Source organism: Dasypus novemcinctus, chromosome 13, assembly GCF_030445035.2.
Source record: "Dasypus novemcinctus isolate mDasNov1 chromosome 13, mDasNov1.1.hap2, whole genome shotgun sequence".
NCBI lineage: Eukaryota > Metazoa > Chordata > Mammalia > Cingulata > Dasypodidae > Dasypus > Dasypus novemcinctus.
The window spans coordinates 88017524-88042432 of record NC_080685.1 but is presented as its reverse complement, the minus strand read 5'-3'; the positions used below and the strand labels follow the sequence as shown (position 1 = coordinate 88042432).

The following is a 24909-nucleotide window of genomic DNA, read 5'->3' as shown; positions in this document are numbered from 1 at the left end:
TTATAATAATATACTTTATTATCAACTATGACAAAGGTATAGTAATGCAAAGTGTTAATAACAGGGTGAGCATATGGGAACTCTTTCCTTTCTATATACCTTTTCTGTAAACCTATACCTTCTTATAAAAAAAATATTTTTAAAAAGTATCTAATGGGGAAGCAGATGTGGCTCAAGCAGTTGGACTCCCATGTACCATATGGGAGGTCCAGTGTTCAATTCCTGGGGCCTCCTGGTGAAGGTGAGCTGGCCTATGTGGCAAGCTGGCTGGAGTGGAGTGCTGGCCCACACAGCACACGGGCCTGAGCAGAGACCTGGCACAGCAAGATGACAACAAAAAGAGACACAAAGGAGAGACAATAAAAGACACAACAGATCAGGGAGCTGAGGTGGTGCAGGAGATTGAGCACCTCTCTCCCACTCTGGAAGGACCGAGGATTTGGTTCCTGGTGACACCTAAAGAGAAGACAAGCAGACATAGAAGAACGAACAGCATAGTGGATAGAGAGAACAGACAACAAGGCGGAGGCAGGGAATAAATAAATAAAATGTACTTATTAATTAAATTAATTAATTAATCTTTTTAAAAAGTATCTAATAAATGAATGAATACCAGTAGTCAAGGAAGAGCATATTTTCAAGATGAAGACTTGTTAATATTGTATATTGCTGCAAATTTAAGGAGAATGAGATCTGAAAAAAAGTCACTATTTAAAATATATATAGTCCAGTGGATTTTGAGTATTTTTGTCATTACACATAGGGAAAAGAGTTTTAGTATTGTGGATATAGAAGCTCATGGGGGAATTAAGGAGTAAGTTGCTGATTAGAAAGTACAGCTTTAGTTACAAACTTTATGCCCACAATTGTTGGTGAGGAAATGAGGGAGTTAGATCGGCAATATAAAAGAATTTTAAAGGGTAGGAAAGTTAAGGGATTAGTTTTATTGCCATCAGTCTATCTGCTACTTTCCTAAACTTCAAAGTGCTCAACAAGGGGGTCCAGGAAGCGGACTTGGCCCAACGGATAGGGTGTCTGCCTACCACATGGGAGGTCCAAGGTTCACACCCAGGGCCTCCTGACCCGTATGATGAGCTGGCCTGCATGCAAGGAGTGTCCTGCCACGCAGGGGTGTCCCCCGCGTAAGGGAGCCCCGCGTGCAAGGAGTGCGCCCTGTAAGGAGAGCTGCCCAGCACGAAAAAAGTGCAGCCTGCCCAGGAATGGTGCTGCACACACGGAGAGCTGACACAACAAGATGACGCAACAAAATGAGACACAGATTTCAGGTGCCGCTGACAAGAATACAAACGGGCACAGAAGAACACACAGCGAAACTAAGGGGAGTCTGGTCCTTGGCTTTTTTGGTGCTAATTCTAGGCATTCCCATGATTTTCCTATGCCTAGACATAAACTTGGGATATAGATAGAAGTAAAATGTCTTCACCCTAATACATTATACCTCACCCCACCCCTGATTATGTGTGAATATATAAGTGTGCATGCATAAAAACATATACATACAAACATCCTGTATTTGTGTAAATTCCAGAATCCCAGTAATAGAAAGATTCAGAAAGTGGCCAAAGTCTTTCCCCAAATTGGGCTAAGCTATGTTTTCTCCAGCAATGATATCCTAGCACAGGAGCTTGTTTGGTAGAGAAAAGAAGGAACAGTTATCCTAACATCTTGATAGACACCAAAAGAACAATGAAAAGTCTTTTCTCTCTGCCCTTCATTCCATTGCATCTCCACTTTCAGGAACGCATATATGCTATAATGAAAAGGCTTCAAGATTTTAACTTTTTTCATATTATTATTGGTTTATCTTCAACTCTGGGCTGTTTTCTTCTATTTCATCTTTTTCTTCCCATAGGAAGATATGCCTGATCATGAGACCACCAACCTGTCTAGCTTTCACCACCAGCCTCACACAGCTCACACTGGACCCCATATCTTTTGGAAGTACCTCCTGATCCAGTTGCCCTTCTAAGAGATGGTCCAGAATAATGAAGCTGGTACAGTACTGGGACATCCCCATGGGGTCATAACCCAACTCCACTTGCCCCTTCTCAAGGGCATATTCTCCCTCCATGATGGAGCCTGTCATCACTTGCACTCGTCTCAGGTTCACTGGATAGTTCAAAATCACTGTCAGGTGGTTCCCTGCACTAACATTGTGTGTCCAAAAAAATGACTCATTCAAAGAGTAGGCTTCCCAAGGGAAGTGAGCATCTAAAACCTTCATATCAGTGAAAATGGCTCCAGGTGGGTTGTCAGGACTGTAAGAGTCCTTTTCCTTAACAGCTTGGGTGTTCTGTTTGTCATCAAAGGTGGAGTAGGAGGCCCTGTAGTAGAAGAGAAAAGGTCTGCAAAGGATTGTTTTTTCCTGGACCAGGAGGGTACGAAAATGAGGGATCAGCCTCTCCAGGGGTTTCTCCTTATGGAAAAGGAGGAGGAAATGGGCCAGGAGTGAGAGATCCCTGCTGTGGAAGAGTTTGCCAAGGAAGCCGATATTAGAGAATTCCAGTAGCACCCATGGGTTGGACCTCATGGTGGTCACTTTCCAACGAATGTGGGTGACAAAGTTGGGGGCACAAAAGACATTGTCCCCTATTAACAGGAAGTAATCAGAGAGGTTTGTGGCAAAGCTCATAAGGAAGGCGTGATCCACATTCTGTTTTGAGTAGAATACGCTACGATTGGGATCGTCCCTGATGCCATCCATAGTGGGGTAGGCGTCAGGTGGAGCATGGATCAGTAACAACTGCCCTGCCAAGATCTGTTGGCTGAAGAGGCTTGAAATATGGGCAGAGGTTTCTCTGAGCCAAGTGATGTCAGAACCTGCCAGGTGGACCAGCACCGTGAAGAGTTTCTGCTCGGCTTTAGAGGAAGCATGAAACAGGGAGATCAATGTGTTCAAGAGGTTGCTTCCCTTGGATTGTTGTACCGAGGTGATCCCTACCGTCAGCCATGCTAGGGAGAAGCAAAATGGGAATAATTGTCAGTGTATGGTGGTGGGGACAGTTGTCACCAAGGTTAGGTATTGAGATGCTATTTGGGACCTTCTCTCTTCCTTTCTGTCCTCTCCTATTTTCCATCTATTGTCTCCTTTGGCAAAGGGGATATTTAGGTGGTCCTTAGTCTAGCAACATCAGCTTCATCTGGAAGCTTATTAGAAATGCAGAGTCTTAGGACCTACATCAGACCCACTAAATCAGAATCTGCATTTTTAACAATATCACAAGGTGATTTGTATGCGTGTTAAAGTTTGCAAGGTACTAACCCGAGTCAGAGTGCCTGGGAGTCCCTCCAAGTCTTCTTTGAATCTAGAACCTAGATCTGTGTGGCACAATTAATAAGTGCTCAACAAATAATTAACTATTACGGTTATAATTTTGTTGGTTTTACATGGCTCATCTTCCCAAAACTCTCCTTTGAAGAATGTAGAGTAGCAAAAACATTTTTCCTGGAAGTCAGGAGCCCAAGGTTCTTGTTTCAGTTCTGCCACTGATTGTCTGACCTTGAGCAAATCCTTTCACCCCTGAGCTTATTCCTGATTCATAAAAACAAGGGAGTTGAACTGCAAGACTCCAAGGCCCCTCCTAATCTAAAATTCTCTAATCCATTGATTCCCCTTTCTATAACAACAAACTTTATCTTTTCCCTCCTTCTTCATATCCCTGATATATAAATGTCCTGGTGGGAAGAAAATGGTCTGCCAGATTCAAGTATTCCTGGGCATTGCCTGCCTTTTTTCCTTCCCCTTTCTTCTTTCCTTCCTACTTGTCTTACCTCTCTAGACATCTCTGCTTTCTCTGAGATACCCCATTCCCCTCCTTGGCACTCACTTTTTCTTCTCTGCTGTTTTTTTTTCGTATATTCGAAGGTGAGTTTCTGCCAGTCTTCTAGTGAGCTCAGCTCCTTTCTGCTGCTGTAACTAGTTTCCTGGGGCATTGGCAAAGGCAAAACATGAACCTCTTTTTAGAAAAAGAACAGAATTTGGCCCCCAGTGGCTTCCCATAAATTTTTACAGGAAAAGACATGGAATGCATCATTCTCCTTAAGCCCAGCACATTCTCAGGAGGCCTGGCCATTGGCCACAGTATCCAGGGCTCACACGGTATTTGCTCACTTGCCTACCTTAACAAATTTGGAAGAAAAAAAAGTAGCTGCTTTATGGACCACTGGGCTCAGGTCCATGCCCCCACTCCCTTTGGAGTTTTCCACTCTCAAGTGGAGAGGTGCAGGAAGAAGGAAAGCCCAGATGTTTTTGAGAATCTACCAATCCACACCCTTCTACCCTGCATCCCCCAATTCCCAAATTGACAGCAAGAGTTGTTACTTGGCCTTTGATAACCATCACTTTTTTGTCATCTTCAATTTCCCCTGGAGCTCTCAAAGTGATGAAAATCCACAGGAATACGATGCCCACGGAGATTATGAAGCAGCGCCTGATGGAACACTGCATGGTGTCCACGCTGGGATGTGGTTCCTATAGCAAAAAGCCAACATGTACAGCTGGATAACTTTCTCTGTCCCACCCATGTCTAGAACTTCCTTTTTGTCCTCTGGAAGGCTTCCCCTGGGCCCCAATATTCTCACCATTCCTCAGCATCGTTAACTTATTTCTCAGTCCTGCCATTTTTCTCTTTTTTTCTGAACTGGGAAACTGATGGAATATAGACTTACTCTCTGCCTAAAGATATGCTATGGTGACCTTTGCTGTCTTCACTTTATAGATTTCTTTCTGAAGATTCTACTTTCTGTATGTATACATATTCAGTATACAAAAGACAGGAGATTGTAGTTGGTCATTTTTATGCTCCTGAGACCATAATATTCTCTAATCTCCCCAATATTCATGGATTCTTTGCCTGCTAGAGGTTTTAGTAGAGGTTAATAGGTATCCCTCTCTTTCCCACTTAGCATTTTGAAAAGAGTTATGAAAATAAAATTTGTATATGGTAGTAAAGTCTTTACAGATTAAACTTTTCTTACCTGGTTTCCTTAAGCAAAGACTTTTAGTCACATAGGTGGTTTAGATACAACGAACAATGAAATAGTCTTTTCTCTAGAACATAAATACACAGATACATATACTGGGAAAAAAAAAAAAAAGGCTTTACAATTGCAGTTTAAAGGATTTCAACACCACAGGCATAGCTCTGTTCTCTTCTATATGTCCTGTGTAGTTTGCCAGTCGCATTTGAGGGGACTGCCCTCATTCAGCTAACTGAGTTCTGAAGGTTCTGGAGGAGGTAGGAGAGAGACAAAGAATAAGAGGAGTTGAGGTGATGAGGAGTAGTCATTCTAGGAGAAATGAACAAGGAGGGTGAGGCCAGGACAAGTAAACTGAGGTCTCCCCAGTTCTCTACCCTTGAGCTAAGCTCCCTCTGTGATGTTACTCTTGTGTCCTACCTACCTACTCACTTATCATTGGAGATACATATGTTTGGGGCTTTCAAGTGATATGTAAGTGCTTAATCCTTGGTAGCTAGTCATTGTCATTCATCCTAAAGACCAGTATCAGTATCTTTTAACAGTGAAAACAGATACTCAGAACAACCGAAACGCCCCACCCCCCACAATGCCCTCCACTTCTGTGCATCTGTCAGGTTTTCTGCTCTCTGGCTTCCTGACACTCACTCACTGACTCCTATTCCTCTCACCTTCTCAAGTTCTTCACCCCTAATTACTCTCATTCTCTACGACATTGTCCATTTCTCCTTCTCTGCTGAACCATCCCTACCACTGTGACCTGGTGCTCTATTATCTCCCAGTAGGGGGAAAAAAAGCGCCAAAATCCCTCCCCGAATTCATGTTCTCTCCAATTTCTGCCTTATTCCTCCACAGCAAAACTCCTTGAAAGTTTTGTCTTCATGATCTCCACTTCTTTATTTCATATTCTGCTCATCTTCTTCAACCTCTCTGCAGCTTTTGACATGGTTGACTGCTGCCTCCCCCTTGAAACACTTCCTTTGCTGACATTAATCTGGCCTTGCTGACCATTCCTTCTCAGTTTCCTCTCCTGGTTCATACTCTTTACAGCCTGTAAATGAGGAGTGTCCTAGACTCTGTCCTTAGCTCTCTCTTCCCTTTCTTTATGCTTTCCCTGGGAGTTCTTGGTAATACACACACATACACTGACTTCCAAATCTTATTTCCAAACCTGACCCCTATCCTGGGCTCCAGATTCCCTTACTTTCAAAATCTCTTTTTGAATGAATTAGAGATATCTCAACTTTAACACTGCTGAAATAAAAATACAGATTTCCCCCTACCTCCCAAATCTTTTCCTCCTCAAGTTTTCCCCATCTCAGTAAATAGGACCACTGTTTGCCCAATTAATTGGGGGAAAAATCTAGGAGTCATCACTCCACATTCAATTTATTAAGTCCTGTTACCTTTTCCTCTAAAACTTATCCAGAATATGACCCCTTCTCACATCTCTACTTTTAAGTACAAGTCACCACCATTTCCTTCCTGGACTGCTGGAACCATCTAATTGGTCTCTTGGGCCATCTTTTTCTTCTGCAGTCTATTCTCCAAATGGAAGTTAAAATTGTAAATCAAATGACATCCCTTCCCTGCCTACAACTCTCAGTGGCTTCCCACTGCCAGTAAGATGAAATCCAGACTCCTCATCATGGCCTGCAAGGTCCTGCCTGATCTAGTCCTTTGCTTGCCTCTGACTCCCTCCCCCCACTCCCTCATTCTTCAGATTCCAGCTTCAGGGGCTTTTTGGGGGGGTCCCTTGAACATACTAACCTGCTTCTTGACTCAGGGTCTTTGCACATGATGTTCCGCTTAGAATTCTCTCTAGATTTTCCCATCGCCACCTCCTTCCCAACATTCAAGTCTGAGCTCAAATGTTCTCATTCCCGCTTCAGATCATCATGGCTTAAAGTAGCCTCACTACCCCTCCCATTACTGTTTTATTTTCCACAGCGTTTATTACTGCCCTCAACTATCTTCTCATTTGTTTATGTTTTTATTGTCTGTCTCTTGCTACGATACTAGAATATAAACTTGGGGGTCAGGGACTTTTTCTTCAATGCTGTATCTAGAGTACTCTGCATAGTACCTGATGCAAGACAGTGCTCAACAAGTATTAATTTGCTGATTATCACACACTGTGGGGACACAGCAGTGCCAGGAGGACTAGGCAGCACACCAGAGAAGGGCAACATATGGGTGGTGATCCTGGATTCAGACAGCCGGGGCCAGAATCTGGTTCTGCTAAACTTACTGGCCATGTGACCTTTAGCGAATGACTTAACCTTTCTGAAACTCAGTTCCTCCACTATAAAATGAAAGTAATAAGGATGGCTACTATCTAGAATTCTCATGAGGATTAAAAGAGATAATTCACATAAAAATGCCTGGCACTGAGAAAGTCCTCAGTAAATCAGTAAAAGCTAGCTCATTTATTGTAAGGAACAACTGCCATTTTCAACCACAGAGATGAGCACTGCCTCCTCTTTCCTCAGACTTGAGAAGGGCTCCTCTCACCTTATTTCTAATTCCTGACCCGAATTTTTATCTTTTTGATTCTTACACAGATGCATAGCACTCTGAGAACCTTTCTGCATTTTGGCGTCTGATTCCTCTTCTCTGAGGGTTCTAGAAGTGGCAAAAGATAGAGGAAAAGGGGAAAATAGATAATAAAAAGCCCTGACAGGAAACGGACTTTGGCCCAGTGGTTAGGGCGTCCGTCTACCACATGGGAGGTCCGTGGTTCAAGCCCCGGGCCTCCTTGACGTGTGGAGCTGGCCCATGCGCAGTGCTGATGCGCGCAAGGAGTGCCCTGCCACACAGGGGTGTCCCCCGCGTAGGGGAGCCCCACGCACAAGGAGTGCACCCGTAAGGAGAGCCGCCCAGCGCGAAGGAGGGAGCAGCCTGCCCAGGAATGGCGCCGCCCACACTTCCCGTGCCACTGACGACAACAGAAGCGGACAAAGAAACAAGACGCAGCAAAAAGACAGAGAAAACAGACAACCGGGGGAGGGGAGGGGAATTAAATAAATAAAAATAAATCTTTAAAAAAAAAAAAAAAAAAAAAAAAAAAAGCCCTGACACCCCCAGTACCCTCACCAACAGGCCATGTGTGACACTGCCTGTGGCCTCTGTATGTCCTGGGTGTGGGCCTTGGACTTTGCTGGAAGGCAGAGTTCTCCTATAAGCCCAGGAACATGAACTAGACCCACAGGCTGGTGATGGGGCAGGAGTTCACCTCCCCTCTAGCATTTCTCTCAGGGCCCCTCCCAGCTGGAGCTCCCTTGGCAACCATTGTTTCTTCTGAAAGGCCGAAAACTTCATTTCACTAGGCTTTCCCGGTGGCTCCACGGACAACACAGGTCTGACCACAAGCATTTTGGGTTGGCCCACAGTGTTTCTTAAAAATTCAATATGGAACATTTAAAAATTGGGGAAGCTTGCATTGAAAAACAACAACAAAACCTGTAGATGTTTTTGGCTTCTCTTGAAAACTTGGAACATCTTGCAAACCTGGTCTAAGTAGTGAGTGATCACTTCCAGGAGCTGGGCAAGCCTCAGCACTTCTCCACAGACTCCTGGCTGACTTCACTCGTTTACCTACCTGACCTCTGTAGGCATTTGAGTTTTTGACCCCTGCTCTAAGTCAGGTCTGGGGAGACTTGAAGACTCCTTGTGAGATGCTGTTCTTACGATGTTACACCAGTATGGGCTAAAGTGCCAAAAAGATGGGGCACAAAGGGATCCCTGGGGTTGCAGGGCTGTGGGCAAGGAGCTGTGGGCAAGGAAGTAGATATGATAAGCAAGTAGTGTTGAAAACCAAACTGAAGAGATGAGATTTTTACTGATTTTGTAAGGCAGTATTCTGGGGGAATTTAGAGGATGCCTGGGGAGGAAGGGGCAGAGTAGATGGGTAGGGAAAACTCAACTATTTTATCTGGTGGAAAGCCACCCAAACAGCAAGAAAAATTACCTTCCAAGTAGTATTTTTCAAACTGAGGGTCATTACTAGTAAGAAAACCCAGATAAGTCTCATCTCAACCAGCATATAAGAGCATCATTGTGTAAAAGCAAGTATTTTGTGAAACTACTTTTGTTGGCATGCATTAAAAGTACTGTAGATCAGTTGAAAAAGTCTGAAGCCTCTGTGACTTAGAAGGAAGAAAAGGGGGTGATTTTGGCAGGTTTAGGGGCAGCTGGTGGTAAGAGTTGAGATGAGGCTTCTGTGTCCCTTTCCTCAGCTTGTTTGGAGATGAACAAGTCAGCTTGTTTGGAGATGAACAAAAGTATTAGAATCAAGAGTCCAGTCCTGGCTCTGTTAATATCTGTGGCTAATTAGTTTCTGAACCTCAATTTCTCAATCTGAAAAAGTTATGATCGTATCTACTTCACAAGGTTGATGTGTCCAGTGGACTCTGAATTACTGCCAGCCAGTGACACCATCTGTAGCAGTTTGATATGGTTATGAATTCCAAAAATAGATATTGGATTATGTTTGTAATCTGGTACTGGGCATGACTGAGTTATGATTAGGGTTTTGATTGGGCCAGTCATTAGGGCATTGAGTCCCCGCCCCTTGGCGGGTGGGGACTCACAGATAAAAGACATGGCAAAGGACAGAGCTGAGGGTTCTTAATGTTGGAGTTTGATGCTGAAGCCTTAAACTGGTGCCCTGGGGGAAGAGACAGAGCCCTTTGCCTGATAGTCCACAGCTGACCTTGTGGAGGGGCAAAGCCTAGAGAGCCTTGTGGAGAAAACAGAGGAGCTGAGCCCAGAGGAACTGAGCATGCCTGAACCCTTGCAGACGTCAGCAGCCATCTTATTCCAACATGTGAAAATAGACTTTTGGTGAGGGAAGTAACTTATGCTTTATGGCCTGGTATCTGTAAGCTCCTACCCTAAATAAATACCCTTTATAAAAACCAACCAATTTCTGGTATTTTGCCTCAGCACCCCTCTGGCTAATATACCATCTTATTCGTGTACCATTGTATTTCTAGTCGTTCACATACCTGCCCCACTTCCACACATGGCCAGGGGTGAGAAGAAAGGGAACTGGCATTTAGCAATTGGTTTTTAGATCCTGTGCTGAACACTCAACATGATTTGGTTGAACACTGAATTTCAGTCGCGTTTAGTGAATGCGGTGGTGGCCTGTAAAGTTCTGACACAGTGTTCCAGCTGTTTTCATCCTCTTAGAAGACTTTCATCTCAGATACAGAAAATTCCAAACATTTCAGCTATCCAAAGCCTTAGAACGTGCTGAGAGGGGCCCCCAGCCCTGGGACACGACTTACAGGTGGTGGCTGCTGCTGTGGAATGAAGAGGTAACCTGGAATTCCCCGTCTCATCTCTCAGCTTCTCGGCAGCACAAGATTGCTCCTTGGGAGTCTAAGGCTTCTAAAGTGGCTCAACCGGAATGGGAGGAAACACACCCTGAAGCCCTGGTGTGGGTAACTCTGCTCTTTCCCACCCCCATGAACAGGGTTGGCAGTGCCATGGGAATGTCCCACTTGCCAGTGCCTGTTGGAGGCTCCATGGGGAGGAGCTCCAAACCAGGTTTGAGTCCTCTGGACTCCACACCCAAGTAAGACCAAAGCCCAGGATTGAGGTTGAAGTTAGCTGGGATCCCCTTGGGCTCTATCAGTGGGGAAGGAATTCTGGGGCTGGACAGGAAGAGGAGATGGGGAGAAAGAAGAGGTACTTAGTTACAGGCACCTCCTCAGTGACAGACCCAGCTTCCCAGGGACAGAAGCTCAGGGATGAGACCCTTGATACAGTGTGGGCTGATCCCCAAGGTCAGCCCCACAGCTGGGAGTGGGACAACAGAAAGCACGGGAACTCCCACAGGAGACCAGTTCAGCAGAGTATGAACGCAAAGGAAAAGAAGTTGTTGGTTGCAAAGAAACGAGTAGGGGCAAGTGGCTGTGACTCGAGTGATTGGGCTTCTGCCTACCATATAGAGGACCCGGGTTTGATCCCTGGGGCCTCCTGGTGAAAAAGAAGAGAAAGCATGCTTGCGTGGTGAGCCAGTGCCCACGCAGTGAGCCGACTGGCCATGCGGTGAGCCAGTGCCCACGCAAGTGAGTCATGCAACAAGATGATGACACAACAAAAGAGACATAAAGGCAAGAGTCAAGATGAAGCATAGCAGAAACCAGGAACTGAGGTGGTACAATTGACAGGGAATCTCTCTCCACATCAGAGGTCCCCAAAATTGAATACTGGTGAAACCTAGAGCAGAAACAATGAGAAGACAAAAGAGAAATAGATACAGAAGGTCACACAGTGAGTGGACACGTGAACACAGCAAAAACAGGGGGGCAGGGGCAGGAGTGGGGGCGGGGCAGGGGGAAAATAAAATAAATCTTAAAAAAAAAAAAAAGAAAATAATGAGGTAGGACAGAGGTTTATCTCAGCTGTGGAATCCCTCAACACCTCATGTCTGATCTGTGGTGAGATCCCTTCCTGCTTCACCTGGGCAGCTGATTCTTCTTTTGTTGCCCAAAGCTTAATTCTCAGCCAGTCGGAGCCACAGAAACTCAAGGCCATTTCTCCTCCCCTTCAACAAATATTTTTGGAGAGTCTACCGTGCCTGGTACCAGGGCTAGAGACATTATTGTTTCCCTCCCGGGTTTACATTCTGGGGGGAGAGGGCGTGGGTAGAGGGAGAGAGAAGGAACACCAGAGGAAATAAGGTAAAAGCTGAGTTCTAAGTGCAGTAATGAGGGTAGTAACCAGACGTAATGGGAGTGCACAAAATAAATAAAAAGGAGGCCAAAAAAGCTGCGGCTTATCATGGGATTCCAAAGGTTTATGGGTTCCCACAAGGGACATCTGACACCAAACTTCAGTGCAGCAGAGGAGTTCGAGAGAAATGCCACTGAGTTTTAGAGATAAGGAACAGAGATGAAGAGGAAAGCCTTGCACGGGGGAAACCGGGGGCAGGGCCGGGCAACTGGGCTCGGAGGGGAAGGGTGATGTTAGAAGGGGCGCAGTCTGGGAAGGCGCAGAGGCCGGAGGTCAAGGCGGAACGGAGGCGCACCGCCCACCCCCGGGCGCTGGAAAGTTATCCGCGGCGGCGACGGAGGGGGTGGGGAGCCGGCCCTACACGTGCGCTACGTGCTGCGCGGGCCGCCGCCCCCTCCGCCGCGGCCGGGGACCCGGGCCTGCCTCCCTCCTCCGGGGGCCCAGTCCCCAGCACTGCGCAGGGGACGGAAGTCGCTCCCCCAGTTTGGAATGCGGGAGTGCGGTCTTCCCCTCGCCGCGGCCGGAAAGCGCGCGGGAAGCGCCGCATCACCGGGCGGGGGGATCTAGGGTCCAAGGGCGCCCATCTGGGAGCGCCGGCCCCGAGCTGGGGCGGGCGGGTTTGAGGAAGGAGACCTCGGGGCTGAGTGGGCCAGATGAGAACGGAGACCCCTAAGTATGAGCCCGAAGTATCTGCGGCTGCCAAAATGGGGGTGGTTTGCGAGACGGAGGCCCGGGTTGGGGGCGGAGTGTAGCCCAAGAGTAAGGAGGGGGTTCCTGGAGACGTGGCACTCGGAGCGGGGTTGGTTCCGCTTGGGCCGCCCGGGTTCTAGCCCCGCTTTCCCCCGGGAACCCGAACCTGGCCCCGCCCAGGCCTCGCTCCCGGGCCTCCGGGAGCACGGGCCGGGCACCGCCAAGCCAGGGTTGCCCAGGTCCGGCCTCTGGGGTTTCCAGCCGGCCCCAGACGAGACAATGCGGCCGGGGCCCCGCCCCCGGAGGCTGGTGCGGCCCGGGCCGCGGCCAATCGCCGCCTGTGGCTAGGCTCTTTAAAAAAAGAAGAGCCGGCCGCGGGGTGGCTGTCAGCTGGGGAGGGATCCCTCCGCCCATGTAAACACACATCATAAAGGGCAAGGGGAAGCGTCTTCTGCCCCGCGGGAGGGCTCGCTCGGTCCCGAGGTTCCCCCCACTACCCTGGCAACCGCCCCCCTTCCTCAACGTCACTTCATGCCCGTGGGGAGCCAACAGCTGCTGCTTGATCTAGGAGCAACAGAATCTCATCACTAGGGTCACTACCGGAAATGGAGGAAGCGGGACTTGAAGACCTTTGGAGTTGGGAACCTGTGTCCTGGGACACAGTTGAGAATTGGGAAGATTTGCTTAGGCTTGTTCTTCCTGTGCCACCTCAATTAAATAGTCACAGTTCAAATATGTCTAGGACTTTTCGCAAAGTTATACCTGCCTGGCTTGTAGAATGCAAACGTTAAGGGTGAAAGTAATTTATAGTTCTAACGCTTTCCCAAGAGGGAACACATGACAGGAAATCAACTCCAAGACCCTCAGACCGTTTCTTTACGGTAAAAAGTAAGAATGATGATGTAAAAAGTAAGAATGATGATTTTTCTCCCTGACGTTTTATTATGAAAAAGTTTAAAACAATTAGGAAAGTTAGAATTTTGCAGTAAATTTCTGTATATATACTACCTATTCTATTAACATTTTGCTCTAATTTGCTATTGCTCTTACACTGATGATTGTTTTTTCTCTAATAGGATGCCAGCTTCCGTTTGGCTTGAGTGGCTTTTGCAGTGGGGAGCAGAGAAAGCCTTACTCAGGCCTTAAGCTCCTAGAGCTAAGAAAAGGACTCCCTTCTCAGAGTAACTTTCTGAACTCTTTTGAAGAGGAGAATTTTTTTTTTTTAATTCAAGATCCTTAAAGATATGAGACCACTTTCCTCTAAGTGAATCCGAATGCGGGCCTAGGACTGTTATTCCTTCTAAGGAAGCCCTGGCAAACAGTCATTCCAAGGTTTCGGCTGCTTTCTAGATAAAAGGGGTCTTTTCAGTGTTGAAGTCCATCACTCCAAATAAAGTGCATCAAAAGTGTTCATACCTCTTAAAGTTACTTAATCTCTTTGTGCCTCCACTGCCTGCCTGTGAAGTGGGGACAATAGCAGTACCTACCCCATAGGATTGTTGTGAAGACCAGTGAGCTAGATAAATAGCTCTTATTATCACTCATACCATTGACTCCCGGATTTATATCTCCAGTTCCGATCTCTTCTCTTCAGATTTATATCCTCCAGCTTGTGGGACATCTCCAGTTGTATGAACCAGAGACACCTCAAACTCAGCATATCCAGATGTATCTTCCTTTCCATAAACTGACTTCTCATTGTTTGTGTTATCTAGCAAGGTCAATGCCGGCATCTATTCACTACCCCTCTCTGATCTATCGCTATATACTAATTTTATCTCTTACATTTGCAACCTTTTCTCCCGTCACTAGCACCCCTGCCTTAATTTAGGACCCATTATTTCTCATCTGGATTATTGCAAAATTCTTTTGCTTCTCTCAAAGTCAATCTTGTCATTGCTTGCGGACCATTCTTTTTCCCTGCAACATTCCCACCTCCCAATACATAAATCCTCCTCACTCGTTAGCTGTGTGAATTCGGGCAGATTACTTAATCTACCTGTGCCTCTCATTCCTTCTCTGTGCAATGGAAATAAGAGCACCTACCTCCTAAGGTGGCTATGCAACATGACTAATGCAAAGTATTTAGGACAGTCTTAAGTATGCAAGCGCTTAAAAGCGTTGGCTCTTATTGTTACCATTACTATTATTTTCTCACTTCCGTGCTGTTTTGTTCAAGCGGTTCCCTCTACCTAGAAAATCCTCCTCCTTTCCTAGTACTCTTTCTGCCCCTCCCCGGATTTTTTTTAAGTGTCTACTTCTATCACGGCACCTACAGCCGTTTATTGACATGATTAAAACGATTGATTTATGTGTCTGATCCTCTCCACCAGATTATTAACTCCTCGAGGGCAGGGACCCCGGTACATAGTAAAGGGTCAACAAACATTGGCTCCGCTGAACCGTAAGAATAAACTCCTTCTCCCGGCAGAAGGTCCCGGCCCCGCCCGGTTTGGGGGCGTGGCGGGGAGCGCGGCCCGGGGTGGGGGTGGGGGTGGGGGTGGGACTCTTTTTCCTCGCCGTGGCGGCGGAGGCGCACGGCGTGGGTTAGCGGCAAGACGTCGTCGGAGGAAGGCTGAAAAAGCCCAAGGTGTGCCGTTGCTAGTAGAAGTCGGACTTGCTGTCGCCTGAGTCGCGTCTGCGGAGGTCTCGGACCGAGTGGAGCTCGCAGCCGCGGTCCAGGAGCCCACCCACTCCTCGTCCTTACCGGACCCGCGGTGATGGAACAGGCCACCGCGATGCCCCCGCGCCCAGCGCTACCCCTTGGGGGCCCGGGGCCGCTGGGCGAGTTTCTACCTCCCCCCGAGTGCCCGGTCTTCGAGCCCAGCTGGGAAGAGTTCGCGGACCCCTTCGCTTTCATCCACAAGATCCGGCCCATAGCCGAGCAGACGGGGATTTGTAAGGTGCGGCCGCCGCCGGTGAGTCACGCCAGCACCCCGGATCCTGCTCGCGGCTGGGGGAGGGAGCGAGGACGCACGGGGCCCGGGAGGCCCGAGGCGCGGGGGGCGGGGAGCAGGGTCGCCCCGGAGGCCGCGTCAAGTTTGGGGCGGCCCAGAGGGTTGGGGTTGAGGAGGGCAGGAGGACGGGGACTTCTTCAGGGTGGGAGACAGGGAGAGTGGGAGAGCGGGGCGCTTGGTGGTGCGACCCGGAGGGCCCGGTCGGCGCGGGGCTCCGGCAGGCGGGTGTGCGGCCCGGCCCGGGGGTTCGGGTTCGGATCCGGATGGAGTGGTGTGGCAGGAGAAGGAGGATGGTCGCGGGGTCGTTTCTTCCCGGAGCCGGGCGGAGGCGCGGGCGGGGAGGAAGGGCTCGGCTCCGGCTCGGCTCCGCAGGCTGGTCCTGGCCTCCGCCCCCGGGGTGCGGGGGTGTGTGATGGGGTGGGGGTGGGGGAGTTGCGAGTTGTCGTGCGAGGAGGAAAGTTTTCAATATGGCGGCGGGAGCCCCTGGTCCTTTGTGTGGTGGCGGCGTCGGCCCGGAGCGGCCCTCACCTGGGCGCCCCACCCTCCAGACCAGGGCACCCTCTACCCCTCGTCCCCGGGTCTCGTGCTGCCCCCTGGGTCGGGGTCGAGGACGGGGTATCCGGCGCTGCCCGAGGGCGGGGGAGGAGCCGCGGGGCCGGCCCGGGAGCGGATATGTTGTGGGGGGCGTAAGTGTCTGGGGGGCACTTTCGGGGCAGCGGAGGGCAGGGCAGGCGGCCTGGGCACGGTGGGCTCAGATGCCCGCCCGCGCTCCCGTGGGCTCTCACACCCGACTCTGGCCCAACCGCTCGGCTCCCTGGGGGAGGCCTGGGCCGTGTCGTTGTGGGGTGGATGCCGTGGGGGTGAGGCTGCGTCTGTGGGGCTAGGTGTCAGACGAGAAGACCCCCGAAGATTTAATGTTCATTTTCTCTCTCCCGCAATCTACGGGGAGCTGAACTGCAGCCACCCGCCTCAGCTCTCCAGGCCGTGTCTAAAGTGCCTCAGACCTGGGAGTTCTGTGAGAGGGGTGGGATGTTTCTGAGATCATCCCTAACGGCTCCAAGGTTCGCGGAGGCCAGCCCGGCCAACCCCCTCCCCGACACCCCCATCCCTCCCACCCCCTCGCCAAGCCCGGACTGGGTGCCCGTCTCCACCCCTGTTTTTGTCCACCTTTTGGGATGGTCTAAATCCGAGCTGGCCTAAACGACGGTTGAACCGGCTAGGACCGTTGGGAAGGAGGTTTAACTGCCTTTCCTGCTGTTTGAGAATCTTCTCCCTGCTCTTCTTCCCCTCCCCTCCCCTCCCCAGAAAAAAAGTGAAGGAAGAGCCCCCTCCCATTCCAATCCCATTCTCCCTTAACCTTGCTCTTTGTAATGACATTTTGAGTTGCGGGGATTCTGTATATAATCTTAATCTGTTACGGGAGACTGTTTTGAGAGAGATCCTTGAATAAGTCGTCCCTGTTACTTCCATCTCCCCACCCCCAAATTAAAACAGACACACTATACTTTAGTTTGAAAATGGAGATGAACTATATGCCTCCGAAAATAATTAGCTAACTAGTATGGGGGAAATGTTTGAAAATAGATCTATTTCTCAAGTGGACAAGGTTGAATCTCTTCTTACTTAGAGAAAGTAAATTTCGTTCAGAGGGCAAAGAGGCCTGCAGAAAAGTAAGCCAACTAGGAGTGCTTTGAGCCAGGGTTTTAATTCTTGAAGAATAGGATATGTTTTTCAGATATTTAGCAATTTAGTTTTATTTGCACAGATGGGATTTTATTCAGAAATTAGGCAACTTGAATAAGTTTTTGGTAACCAAAATGTGAAGTCAGGTTCCTGGAAGTTGTCCTCCATGTTGGTTTTGTGGTATACTAGGGCTGGGGTAAATCCTTTATCTTGCTTTCTTATTGTATTCCTTTTATAGGGTCCTTTCCTGGAAAAGATAGTGCTGCTTTGGTTAGGTTTGGCTACCTTTTTTTCCATCTTGGCTAGCATATTCATTAGTAAGCTTTGCAAAATGTTTGATTGAATTGCCTTTTCCCACTCTGAATGTCAGGCATGATGGCCACCATTTTGTATTGAGAATACACTACAGCCTGAAGCAGGGAGTTAAAGAGGCACAAATAATCTCCAAATATAACCGGTGTTCTGTTTGGAGACTGCCTTTGTGTGCAGGGTGCTTGTTCCTTTGTTAGGAAACTCCTTTGCCAAATGGAAAGAGTTTGGGGAATATTTGTTGTTAATATAACAACAAAAAGGGAAATTTCTCCAGAAGTTGTACCTCTTGAAGAGGGGTTTTGTTGGAACAAAGGCATATGGAGAGATGTAAACAGTCTTTGTTTTAGAAACTGTTTCGTTTTAGGAAAGCTGTGAACAAGTGGTTTCGTGTAGTTGAAAGAAAGCTACCAAAAAACCCAGAGGTATGAAATATTTTCCATGGGGTAGCTGTATAATGCCTGTGTTTCTATATGATTTTTGTTTACTGAGTTTTTGGAACACACAAGTGGCTACATTACAGGGGTTGAGGCTATAGGTATTTTACTTGTTATGAGGAGAGGGGAAGAATTATTTCTGTTTGTTCTTATTTTTGTATCTTTAATGCTACTTACGTAGCTTCAGTTTATAGCTGCTGTCTCAATGAGGTTCCTAAACTGCTTGGCTTCTTTAATGGGTGTTTAAATTAATTTTGCATATGAGGACTGGGGAGTTAGAAATTTGTGAAAATAAGAGAAATGTGATCAAAGGTAATAAATCAAGAGGACTGTACTCAAATCCTGAGTTAAAAGTTTAAATAGAAAAATAAACTTTTATTTTAATTACATCAAATATTTAGGATAACCAGGCTTGTTTTCTGGGCTGAGACCTTATTTTAATCTATAATTAATTTGGCTTCTGGTTTTGTTACTTTTAAAATACAAATTTTTCATTTCCTCAATATACTTATGTCTGTTTAAGAACAAATTATGTCACTTTGTACTATTTGGGAGATGATTAATTTTTGGAGTGTAACTATTAGGTGGAAAGAGTTGGCTGCCCAGTGAATACTTTTTGAGTCTTCCAAGTTTGATTGGAATATATTTTATGGCTTTAATAACTTTCTTGCCCTCAAACATCTGACTTTTGGACATAGGCAGATTCTACAAATTTCTTCTTTGGCAGTGTCCGAAAGTCATATTTAAATCAAACCCCATATGGCACAGTAGACACAACTTTTTTTTTTTTTAACTATCTGTAGTGGGTACTTTGATCCTTGCATTTTTATACTCAAAGTGTAAAACTGCCTTTAAGTGTTTCAGTAGAGTCATCATCCAACATCTTTGTATGAACCTGTTGGTTCCACCCTTATGGAACAGGGAGGAGCTTAAATATGCATTTTAAGCTTTCTTTGTATGGAAAAGATGTAAGTGATATCATTTACTCCCATTCCAGCCTGTCATTGTCTAATTTTGGGGTTCAACTTTGACCTAACCCTCTTTCTTTTGTTTTCCCAATTTCTTTGGTTGTACAGAATCTTTCTCTAGTTGTGATTCTTTGCCATTTGGAGAAGTCTTATCAATAGAAACATCTTTTATTGAAGGAGGAACTTAGAACTGTTTTCGTTGTTGTTAAGATTTATTTTTTATTTCTCTCCCCTTCCCCCCAGTTGTCTGCTCTGTGTCCATTCGCTCTGTATTCTTCTGTGTCCGCTTGCATTCTCAATGGTGGCACTGAGAATCTCTGGCACTGAGAATCTGTGTCTCTTTTTGTTGCGTCATCTTGCTGCATCAGTTCTCAGTGTGTGTGGCGCTACTCCTGGGCGGGCTATGCTTTTTTCGAGCAGAGGCTCTTCTTGCGGGGCACACTCCTTGCGTGTGGGGCTCCCCTACGCGGGGGACACCCCTGTGTGGCACAGCACTCCTTGTGCGCAGCAGCATTATGCATGGGCCAGCTCACCACATGGGTCTGGAGGCCCTGGGTTTGAACCCTGGACCTCCTATATGGCAGGCAGATGCTCTATCAGTTGAGTCATGTCTTCTTCCCTATAACTATTTTTTTAATATAAGTTTCATTGAGATATATTTCATGTTCTATACAGTTCTTCATTTAAATATACAATTCACTGGTATTTAAAAAATTTGAAACCATCACCACAATGAATTTTAGAGCATTTTCATCACTCCAAAAGAAACCTGTGCCCATTTGTGGCTTCTTTTTAAGATAAATTTAGCATCCAGGAGAAAATCATCATCTTTTTTTTTTTCTCATTTGGTAGGAGGCTGGATTAAGTCCTACAGTTGTAGTTTGCAGTTGTCTACCTAAACAAAACAAAAATTTCATTTGTTGCGGTCTGTGAATGGGTGTTTAGCTAAATTTTGGTTTGCCAGTGGTGAATTGGTCACACCAGGAGTCATAAACATACCCAGTTAGGACTCTTAGTGAGCTAATAAAACACATTTTTAGGATGGGATCTGAGTGGTTTTGTGCATATATGAATAGCTAAAGATTTGTACCTATACCCCCACTGGAAAGTTAAATTCCCCTCCTATTATTATCAATTTTAAAATGCATTCTAAACCATTTTATAGAGCAAAGAAGACTAGAGAATTGCCTTTGAAAAGTTAGTTATACATTAAAGCAGGGTTCTAAATTCTTTCCTTGAAGAAAACCACTGATAATAAATTAGAGAAAATTATTAACTCAGTTTCGTTCTTTTTCTGTGTTGAAGGTACTTAATTTTCTTCATGACCTGTTGGCCTAGACTTAAAATTTATGGTTGATTGATTAGTGATAAACTTCTGTGTTTAATTTGGGGTACAAGTTCAGGATGTTCAGGATGCTTGAATATCGCCAGGCAGGAATCTGTCAGAGAATGTTCTTTCAGAGGGCAAAAAATATTGTTGTAAACTATTTGATTTTAAAAAATGAAACCTGTGCCACTGATAAGGATAGAAGTGGTCACAGAAGAACACACAGTGAATGGACACAGAGAGCAGACAAACGGGGGAGGGGGGATAGGGGGAAAAGGGGAGAGAAATAAATTAAAATAAATAAATAATAAAAAAAAGAAACCTGGTTTATGTGCTGTAATGGGATCTTTTGCAGACCTTTATATAACCTCTTATTTTAATTTGGACCATGTTAAGGTTGGCTATAGAAAAGGATGAGAGAGAGCCCATGCCATAGAAATAAAAGTGTTAATTCAATTCCTCATATCGTGGGTGCAGAAACCTACTGTATACTTCTTTCCAAATGCCATCTATAGGTTTGAAAAACACCTAACCTAGGAAGATACTGCTTTTTTCCTTGTGCAACCTTTCTGCTTGGTTTGTGTTGCGGTAGTTCTTGATTTTTCTTTTTCTAAGAGAATTAGATATTGTAAGTGCAGAAAGTAATTAATCAACCTCAAAAAAATTAAAATTGGGTGGAATAAATGTTGGGAACTGAGGGAGCTCTACTGCCCTTTCTGAAATTTTTGTTAAGTTTGGGTCACTTGAAGAATAACCAGAGTTCTACTGACAAGTTCCTTTGGGTTAGATGAGCCGGTGAGGTGATACCTTGGGAAAGCTGTATCCCTTGTCTAGTCCCTTTAACCATTTTTTTTTTTTTTTTTTTTGAGGTAATGGGGCCAAGATTGAACTTGGGACCTTGTATGTGGGAAGCTGACACTGAACCACCAAGTTACATTGGCTCTCCTCAGTTGTTTTTTTTTTGTTTGTTTTTCTTTCTTTTTTTTCCTTAAGAGGCCCTGGTACCCCATGACCTTCCAAGTGGGAATCAGGCACTCAGGTGCTTGGGCCACAGTGGGTCCCCTTTAACTTTTTATTTAAAAATTCTTTTAAATTATTATTTTTAGTTTATTTCTCCCCACCCCCTAGTTGTTTGCACTTGCTGTGTCTGTTCATCTTCCTTGTTTCTTTAGGAGGCACTGGGAGTGGAACTGGGACCTCTGATGTAGGAGGGAGGTGCCTAATTGCTTGAGCCACCTTTGCTCCCTGCTTTGTTGTATCTCTCATTATGTTTTTTCTCCCTGTCTCTCGTGTCATCTTGTTGAATCAGCTTGCTATGCCTGTCTCCTTTAGGAGGCACTGGATCAGAACAGGGACCTCCCAGTGTAGTAGGTGGTAGCCCAAGGGCAGTATCCCAGACTCCTGAGCCACATCTGCTTCCTTCCCCCTTAACTTTTTTTTTTTTTAAGTTTAGATTACAGCTTTACTGTATTTTCCCCCTCCCATTCCCCCTCCCTAATTTTTGCTGTCTGTGTCCATTCGCTGTGTGATCTTCTGTATCTATTCTCTTTTTGTCTTCTCATCTGTCTCCTCTAGGATTCACTGGGATTTGATCCCAGGGACCTCTGATGTGGAGAGAGGTTCCCTGTCAATTGCACCACCTCAGTTCCTGGTCTCTGCCGCACTTCACCTTGGCTCTCCCCTTCGTCTCTCTTTCGTTGAGACATCATCTTGCTGTGTGACTCACTTGAGCAGGCACTGGCTCACTGTGCAGGCTATGGACTTGTCGCGCGGGCACTGGCTTGCCATGCAGGCACGTGCCTCACCATGTGGGCCGTCGGCTCACTGCATGAGCACACACGTGGCCACTTGGCTCACCGCACAGGCACCCACATGAGCACTTAGCTCACCACGCAGGCACTGGCTTGCTGCTCAGACACAACTTTCTCTTCTTCTTTTTCATCAGGAGGCCCCAGGGATCGAACCTGGCTCCTCCCATACGGTAGGCGAAGATCACATCCGCTTCTTGCCCCCTTAACTTTTGATGATTTAAAGTTTGAGAAACTTAATAACTGGGTTTTAAATATCTGAGTTGTGATAAATTTGTTTTAGGCATGAGAATTGTATGCAACCTAATGGATTTCTTAAACATGTAAAAACTGCTATGTCCTAGCACAGAATTAAAGAAAACAATTAAACGAGATAGTGCCATTGTATACCTCCAGAAATTTTTCCAGAAACATTTCTTTTTCTGTCATTGACTATTAGATGAGTTCAGTGGTGAATCTACTTTTTTTCCCCCCCTCTCCCTGGTTGTGTCGTCATCTTTTTGCTGTGTCGCTTTGCTGCGTGAGGGCCTGCGCCTCTCCATGCAGGTCTGGGTTGCCTTTTTTCTTTTTTCACCAGGAGGTCCTTGGGATTGAACCCGAGTCTTCCATATGGTAAACAGGAGCTCAATTGCTTGAGCCACAGCTGCTTCTCTGAATTTACTTTTCACAACCAGTTCTATGAACCAGACTAATGAGAAAAAGCTTCCTCTAGGGCAGTGAGATATTTCTGTTCTGTGATTGTAAAATATTCGGAACAAAGAATGTGGAATTTAACTAAAAGTATTCTTAAGTTTTTTTTTCCTACTGTCATTTAAACATTCAGATCTTTAATTGTAGAACACTCTTATTAAAGCACCATTGCCACCTTTAGATATAGCCCAGAGTCATATCATCCATTTTTCTACTTTTTATCAATTAATGCTTTCTTTTTGGACCTAAAGACTAATTACTTCTGTCAGAGCCATCACTTCCAACGTGTAAATTAAAATTTTTTTTATTATGAAAAATTTCAAACATACACAAAAGTGTAGAGAGCAGATCAGTGTCCTTCACTGTAGAGTTCAGCTTTGCTTAGCTTTTGTCTTATTCAGGGTATGAATGAGAGATTTGGACAATTAAGAATGCTAGCCTTGGGTGAGTGATGGTCAGTTTGCCCAACAAGGGTGGGGACTGTATTTCTCAGTTTTAATCAGTAGCTTTGTTACATTGTTATACATATGTTGGAACCTGTGAGGAAGTTTTCCTATCTTCAGGCCAACTTATGGTACACGATGGTGGTAGTGGGTGGTAGGTAGAGGGCATTCTCTGCCCGCATTGGTCCAGTGTTTGCTTTCTATCCTTTTTTCCCCCCAGACTTTCTCTCAACTTTTCTCTCTTGGAAGAAGGGGGCCTTGGTCAGATAAGAACAAAGCTGGTAATCAGGAGTAACCTAAATAGTAGGCATTCCCTTCCTGGAAAAAAAGTTTTCAGTAAGTGGGAATTGGAAGGGTCTTAATGAATTGTTGGTTAGGTCATTAGGTTCACATTTCTGTGAAGAATGTTACAATTTGACGAACAACATTGGTGTTGTGGTTTCTGTTTCAGCAGAATTGCTGATCGGAGTTATGTGGTATCAAATGTTTTCTTCAAAACGGGGCAATTTAAAAATTAAGTAATTTAAAAATGTTTTCTATCATTAACCCCATAAAATCTAAGGACTTACCATTCTCCTCCTAGAAATGAGGACTCCATTTCTCAGATAGGAGAGTGGTTAAGATCAGGCAGAAGATTACATAACGAATAGCTTTTTAGAACTGAAAACTCAAATTTCACTTGGCAGTCTGTTGTAAAATGCTGTCAAATTTAAAGGGTATTTTGTAGGGGTAAAAATGAGGTTTATCAAAGGGTAGGGCATGTATGTGTTTTTTTCCTTTTATATTTTATTAAAGAAGTTATAAGTTTACAGAAAAATCATGCAGAAAGTACAGAGTTCCCATATACCCAACCCTCAGTCACAGTTTTCCCTATTACTAACACTTTGCTTTAGTGTGGTACTTTTGTTAAAAATATGAAACATATTATTATAATTATATTATTAACTATAGTCCCTAGTTTACATTAGGTTTCACTGTTTGTGTTGTAGCGTGCTATGGTTTAAAATTTTTATTCTGGTAACATATAACCTAAAATTTCCCATTATAACCACTTAAACATGAGTATATATTTTAATTTGTTATTTTGAAAAACCAGTTCCTCTATTACGTAAAAGAGGACAGGAGGGGGATGTTCTCGATTTTAAAAAATAGGTGGGTAGTCTTGAATCTAATCCCATCATGACCTTGGACAAAGTCATTTTACTCTGATGTGTGCCTTCTTATCTGCTCTAAGGGGATCTGACACTGACCTAGGGCTGCTGTCCAGATTAATTAATTGATGGATTGCAAAGAGCTTAAATCCCAAAGCTTTATTTGCGCATTGCTAAGAAGAGTCTGGGGAGAGATTTAGAGAGACAAGGGTTAGTGCCAAATGCATATTCCTCATTTTCTTCTGCAGTGAAAGGATTTTTAGAAAGTAAAACTTGAAAAGGCAAAAGGCCAGCATCAAAACTAGAATATACAGAAAGAAAGTAATCTTTGTATTGGCTTAGATCGGAGGTTCTTAACCTTTTTTGTTCCATGGACCCCTTTTCCAGTCAGGTGAAAACCACAGACCCCTTACTAAGTCCACACTACATTGTGTATTATTTAATAAATATACCACACCCGCACCAACACATCCCCACAAGAATAATGTTTTCTTTGAATTTCAGTTCGAACTCACAGACCCCTTGTTAGGAACCTCTGGTTTAGATGAAGCTTTTCTGTATCTGGATCTTAAAGAAAATTTGCAAGGATTTATGTGTATGTGTGTCTTGTATAGTACGTGTACATTTGCAAGAGTTTGTGAGCTTTGTGTTAAGAATTGTTTAAAAATTGTTTTAATTTCTTCTAGTATGGGATAACTGTG

General features: G+C 45.4%; 2 protein-coding genes across 11 annotated transcripts in view; one reads left to right on the top strand and one right to left on the bottom strand.

Annotated features, from left to right (window-relative positions):
• Positions 1-1777: 1777 nt before the first annotated feature.
• LOC101425259 (alpha-1,3-mannosyl-glycoprotein 4-beta-N-acetylglucosaminyltransferase-like protein MGAT4E) lies at positions 1778-10549 on the bottom strand. 4 transcript variants are annotated; one of them, XM_058274971.2, is made up of 5 exons: positions 10293-10549; positions 4999-5071; positions 4343-4492; positions 3849-3945; positions 1778-2973 (listed from the first exon to the last, which is right to left on the bottom strand). In XM_058274971.2, the coding sequence occupies exons 3-5, from the start codon at positions 4466-4468 to the stop codon at positions 1814-1816; spliced, it is 1383 nt and encodes a 460-aa protein (XP_058130954.1). In that variant the 5' UTR covers positions 4469-4492; positions 4999-5071; positions 10293-10549; the 3' UTR covers positions 1778-1813. The 4 variants fall into 4 exon arrangements, with proteins under 4 accessions (XP_058130954.1, XP_058130953.1, XP_058130955.1 ...); XM_058274970.2 differs by lacking the exon at positions 10293-10549 and adding an exon at positions 8095-9831 and having other exon boundaries at positions 4999-5249; XM_058274972.2 differs by lacking the exon at positions 10293-10549 and adding an exon at positions 8095-9831.
• Positions 10550-14927: 4378 nt separating this feature from the next.
• KDM5B (lysine demethylase 5B) overlaps positions 14928-24909 on the top strand; it is a 106611-nt gene continuing 96629 nt past the window's right edge. For 3 of the 7 annotated variants that reach the window (XR_011645530.1, XM_058274966.1, XM_058274967.2), the window contains exon 1: positions 15829-16078. Coding sequence is in view for 4 of the 7 variants with exons in the window: in XM_058274966.1 (XP_058130949.1) it covers positions 15860-16078 (219 nt within the window). In the remaining 3 variants the exon portion in view is untranslated. Of the gene's footprint in view, positions 15354-15828; positions 16454-24909 lie in introns of those variants that run through there. The other 4 variants (XM_004481907.4, XM_012520981.3, XR_011645531.1 and 1 more) reach the window with 4 other exon arrangements.